The 6,000-nt window shown below is 49.4% G+C and overlaps 1 protein-coding gene across 1 annotated transcript in view; it reads right to left on the reverse strand.

Moving 5' to 3' along the window:
* Positions 1-1,970, reverse strand: part of LOC141916199 (fibrillin-2-like) — a 113,698-nt gene extending 111,728 nt beyond the window's left edge. The window contains exon 1 of the mRNA XM_074808453.1: positions 1,801-1,970. Within this exon, the coding sequence (XP_074664554.1) occupies positions 1,801-1,970 (170 nt within the window). The remainder of the gene's footprint in view (positions 1-1,800) is intronic.
* Between the last annotated feature and the right edge of the window lie 4,030 nt (positions 1,971-6,000).

The following is a 6,000-nucleotide window of genomic DNA, read 5'->3' on the forward strand; positions in this document are numbered from 1 at the left end:
GCTTCAGAAGGCATGAGGAAAGCAGAAGAGAAAATGAAGGAAGTAGCAGTGTGGTCCTCAGCTCTCTGCAGGGGACTGGGAGTCAGACACTTCAGGCCTGATTCTGATCCTGCATCGAACTTACTGTGTGGCCACTAAACTTACATAACCAATAATTTGGTGTTACTTTACTTAAATGTTGGTCCATGTCTGAAGCTTTAAAGTAGAGAAGAGTTCTCAGAAGTAATTTCTAACTTGGGAATCTGGGCTTCATTTTTAAAATGCGCTTGGGATTTGGACTCTTCAAACTCACCAAAATTCAAAAGGATTTAAGCTGTAAATCATTTTTGAAAACAGGATCTGGTCACCTAAGTCACTGAGTGCCATAAGACCACTGGACACCAGTGACCTTCTCTTGAGTCCTGTGGGGAATGGAAACACTCATCATTTCCTTGCTCTGCCCTTCCTTTCTCTTCACAGGGATGTGTGAGACAGCAGTATCCATGCACACAGCAACTCCTTCCGATCCTTTCTATCCCAACTATGTGCACAGTAATCAATAACATATAGCCCTGGTCAGCCAGGCTGAACAAGAGTCTCTGGATCTGGTAGACTGTGATCCCATCCTTTTCAAGAAAGGGCCTTCATCCCCGTTAGTCATAAATATTTGGGATGTTTTATCTGAGGGATGAGGGACTCAAAGAGAGGAGCATGGAGACAGTATGCATGGATCGTACTGGGGAAGACATGGGCTGTCCCTACCCTGTGAGCGAGGTAATGGCTGCTTTTGGTGGCTAGTTTTGAGAAGACCAAACTCCCAGGACAGTTGCTGTCCATCTTTTCCAAGTCCGCCGTAGCAGGAGGGAGTGGCCACGCACGTTTGAATTCCAAGAGCAGATGCCGCCAGCCCCACGGCCTGCCCCTGGCAGCTCCACGGCCAGGCTCTGTGTTCCAGCTCCAGCCCAAACACGGCACATTTGACTGTCTGGGCTGAAAGCACAGCACTCCATCCCATTCAAGAAGCATTCCCCAGCAAGTGCCGGAGGACTCTGGCACAGTCCAGGCTTCGCGCGTGTATCACGTTCTGCTCTGATTCTGCCCACTGACACAGGAATGCTTTCCAAGAACTACAGCCAGGCAGACTTAAAATAACCCAGAATCAGTGCTGGGGCCAGGAACCATCTTGAGAGCATGCAAACACAGCTGAGCTCCAGCACAAGCTTCAGGATTTTCTAGCTGAGCCCTGTCTCCCTCCTCAGGTGGAAAACACTCACGGGTCCAGCTCTCACACTGATTTATCTATAGATGAGACCACAAGCCACAGCTGTGCTGCACAACAAGGGATGTAGCGTGACACCTTCCCGTTAGCAACAGTCATCTTGTAAAAGCAGCTATCAGAGGCAATAACCTCTCGATACAGCCCAGAGCATTGACTGGTAGCAGAGCTGAAAGCGACTCCAGGGTCAAAACCTGAGTTGACAGCATCCCCACGCGCGACGGTGGAAAGCCCAGCCACAGCCACCACTCCAGCCAAATGCACAGCACCCCTCCCACAAACAGGCAGGGTGTGGATGGTTCTCAGTCCTTGCAGATGAGCCCTAAGGTGCTGTGACCCTCTGAACAAAGCAGCAGAGCTCCACGCACAGCTCTCTGCTCACATGGGAGTCTGCTTGCTTGGTCTCTGTGGCATAAGCTTTCCTCCTACCGTAGAGCAGACTCCTTCCTGAGCTCCAGGAAAGGCAATGCTACAAGCACTTCTCTATGTGCTACGATAATAACCCAAGTTCTGCTTTGTAAAATAGAAAAGAACATTAAACATACCCTCGTAAAGTGTCTTGGCCTCTTCTTCTCACTCTGTTTGCTGGCTGTCTTTCCTCGTAGCCTGCAAATCTGTCTGTCTGCAAGTCCCCTTCATATTGACCCTGGGCTTGTTCCACGTACATAACTGCTGTACATCCCAGCATGAACCTGGCCAGCCATAATACCCCCATGATGGCACGGATTCCTCAGTTCCCCCGGCTGCCCCGAAAGCTTCTTCCAGCTGTAGGGTCCCTGCTGCCTTGGTGGAGGATGGTTTTAGGCAGCAGCCCCTAAGTGCCAAGACGCCGTCCTGCCGTTCCCTTTCTAGAAGCAAAAACAGAGGAAAGAAAAAGAGAGACAGAAGCATTCTTAAGGGCTTTCATATTTTTAAAATGATTGGTCATCCCAGACGACCCCTCCCCAGAGTTAATACAGTGGGGTCATACAGTCACACCGAGTTTGGCTCCTTGTACGTGCAACCAACATGTTCACACTGTCATTCCCTACCACAGCATTGCTAAACCTTTCTTCCCCAAGAGCTGGAAACCAAGAGATCTCCAAGCGTCATGGTTCTGCCCTTGCAACTATTTTCCTGTCCTTGTGATGGAGAAACAGAGTGACAAAAGTACATCTGTCCTGGGCCTGCCCTTGGTGGTGGGTTATGATACTGACCTCGGTATATGCCTTAGTTCAGAGGAGCAACGGGAGATGCAGGACTAGGAAGCAAGAGGAGAACTTCAAGAAAGAGCAGATCCTATTTATGGACCATCTTCCCAGGTCACACAGCTCTGTTTTACTGCATCGTACTCCAGACAGACCATGGCATGGACATCAGCTGGTGGAAAAACAACCTCCCAGATACCTGGTAATTCTAGCTGGCTGAGGGGCAAACTAAGTCTGCTGGCAAACCCATCAGAGGGACATAAAAACTAGTGCTGAGGTAGGCAAAAGGGTCATCGTGGGCTGGAGTGAGATGGGAGACTGTGAGCTGGGGCTGGAGCATGAAGACATGGTGCATTAAGCTAAGCCTGGTTTCCACGGAGGGTGAAGGGACAGAGAAGGCGGAGGGCTGGGCATGCTCAGGGATGTAGGAGAGCTCCTGAGCTGGGACAGACAGCTGAGCACAAGAGGTCATGGGGCGGAGGATGATACAGGATCCAAAGCATCTGAGGAGGGGCCAATGGAGGCAGCAAGAAGACCCTTCACACCTCTGGTTGTGAACTCACCTCGGGCAAGCACAGCATGGCCAGTTCGCCAGGGCTGGGGGCCAGCTGCAGAGCCTACGAGATGGCCATAGCTGGGCAGGGGCTAGATTCAGTGTCTGGCCCTGAATCACACCAGGACAGGTCCTCAGCCCACGCCCTGAGCAAGCCCATCCTGGTGAACAAGACCCTCCCTGGGATAAAAGGCACAAGCCTTGCTTCTCCCTGGGGGCAAGCGACATGGAGGAGGGGTCCCACGGCCTGGGGCCAGTGCAAGCAGAGCCCAGAGGGGCAGAAGCGGGGGGTCAGCCCGTGCCATGGGGTGCTGAGGGGAGAAGGGGCCCACAGTGGTCTCTGGAGCAGCTTTATTTTAGTCCTCACAGCCGTCCTGGGACTCCAGGCACTGGGGGGCAAAGGAAAACCACCCTGGGCAAGGGGTATGGACCCTGGCACAACACCAATGCCCCGGGGGTCACAGTGCCATCCGGTGACTCCCTGGGGGGGCCGCCTGTGACAAGGCTCTGCCTGAGGGTGTTAATGTGGGGTGCCAGGAGCAGGCAGGGCTGTAAGGCCGGGCTCAGGGTGGGAGACCAGGGAGGCTCTGAGAAAGCCCGATGAAAAGGCTCTGTAAAAAGGATCGCGGAGGAATGTGCTCCACAGACTGTACCCCCTTCTCCTGCTCCCTCTTCTTCCTCCCTCCCAACCCCATCACCCCCCCATTCCCCAAATCTCCCAGCTCTGCCTGTGAAAATGGGGCTGGGGAACCAACCCTTCCTTCCTTCCTTCCTCCTCCTGGCCGGCGGAGGGTCAGAAAGCATCTCTCACCTCGAGACCCCAAAAGTTTGTTCTTTCAGGGAGGAATCCTCACGGGTCTCCCCTCTCCACCCCAGAGTGGAAATAATCTGCTGCTTCTGCGAGAGGCACCGGGCTCTGAGTCGGCTCCTGCGGGGAGGGACAGGGCCCCCGAGCCTCCCCTAACTGTCCCCCTTGCTTTCCCACAGCAGCACTTTCCCGTTCCAGCCCAGCCCCAAAGCAGGCAAAAAAATCAGCCCAGACAAGACAGAAAATGTGTCTGAACCAAAAAAAAAAAAAAAAAAAAAAAATTAAAACCCCTCACTGCTCCCAGTGTCCCAGCTGGGAATCTCTCAGCTCTTGAGGGCATGCATTTTTCAGGCTCTAATATTTCAAATGCAGTGAATGAGAAAGTCAGAGTGGGAAGGAAAAAGGCAGGGCTGGAAGCAGAGACAAAGAAACTGCCCTTCCTGCAGCAGTAAGAGCTCTGCTACTTTGCTGCACGCCTGTCTGCTGAAGGCTGGGATATGATTATCTTCAGCGAGACAAAAGGGAGAGCGTTTCCTCTGCTCCTAGAGCTCCCAAGGTAGAGAACAGATGGAAAAAGAAGTTGTAAAAAGCATAAAGTTTTGCACTTCAGATTTCCAGCCTTCGTGCAAAAATTTAAAACTGAAGCAAGTCCAGATGCATCCATTTCCTCATGGAGAAATTAGAAGCATGACAAATGATCGATACACAGGCACGTACTCTGAGAGCGTTCACACAAGTCTTACTAAGAGAGTATGGAAAAGTCATTTACACCACCAAAAGAGAGTTTAAAAAAAAAAAAGGCTCAAAAATTATTTTCAGCTCTGAGAAATTCCATCAAACCACTTTAGGAAATACACTGACAAAGCAAAGAGAGAATCAATCACTAAATCAGATTTTAAACTGATTTGCAAGTTTGGAGGGAATCAGGAAAGATATTTCAAAACCACGCCTTTGAGTGTGCAAATTAAATCAATCGATTTTAAAAAAAAATGTGCAAAACACAGTAAAATACAATTAGGCAGACAAACAATTAGGCAGATAAAGAGAAAGAAATCAGCTCTTAGCTATGCAGCTCTGGATTTAGTCTGAAACTGTTTAAATACCTTTATGTCCTGGAACTGGTGATGTGCCCAGAGCTCCTTTGTTTAGTGGAGATCTGGGCAGAAAAGAAGGGAATAAAACCCTCACTCTTGAAGGAGAGAAGAAAAGGTACAGCCTCATCCAAATTGGACAGGGGGAGGGCCTTGTGGCGGAGAAAGGGGTGCAGGAGGAGTGGGAGTAGCGAGAGGACAATCCTACCGCATTCTTCAGCCAAAAGTTTTTAACTTCAAGGAGGGGCTGGGGGAGAGGTTGGGTTTAGCAAGAGACGTCTGAATGCAGACATGATTATCACCTAACCATTCCTTCTGAGCTGAGGACTCGTTTGGTTCGGTTAATTAGGGAATGCTTTCAGTTCAGCTGGATGCAGTGACTGCTTGTCCCAAATTTAGGCTGGAGCTGCAGAAGGCAGGAGGGCATTAGTAACAGAGACTTCACATCAAAAGAGTTGGTGAAAAATAATTAATTTTCAATTTGGGACGTATTCTTAATTTCTTTTTTTTTTTTGAGAAATGATGGTGTGTTAACAGTAGGGAAAAAAAAATTCAAGTAAAAGGCACTTTTCTTGCTGATCATTTTCCTGTACTTGGTATAACTAACGTGAATCAATTAAGACAGATGGCTTGAAGGATAGGTGACCCAGCCCAGGACCTTCATGCTCAAAAGTTACCTTGGCTCCAGAGGAGAAAATCTTTGAAGTTACAAGCATTTTCTCAAAATAAATATTTAAAAAAAAAAAAAAAAAGTATGTTGGTGAAATTAAGTCTTTCTTCTAAGGAAGAACTTTGTCTGAATGTCAGCTCTGAGTCTAATTCCACTCTTTTGCTCCGTGCAAAAAAAATCTTTCCTCTGCCTCTTGCTTTAGGAATCATAACTGATGGCTTTTCTTTAAATAATATATAATAAAATGCACGTGGCTCTCCTCCTCTCTGAGCTCCCTCTGCTCTGCGCCACTGCACACCCACGACTTTTCCGGGAGGTGGAAGTCCCCCAGCGCGGACGCCCGCTGTGCCAGAAGTCACCCCAGAAAGCCCAAATCAAGCTGCTTTTCAGGTCAAAGAGGTTCAGAGAAGTTTCCGCACCAAACGGAACCCAAACG

This window comes from Strix aluco, chromosome 29 (assembly GCF_031877795.1).
Source record: "Strix aluco isolate bStrAlu1 chromosome 29, bStrAlu1.hap1, whole genome shotgun sequence".
Classification (NCBI taxonomy): Eukaryota; Metazoa; Chordata; class Aves; order Strigiformes; family Strigidae; genus Strix; species Strix aluco.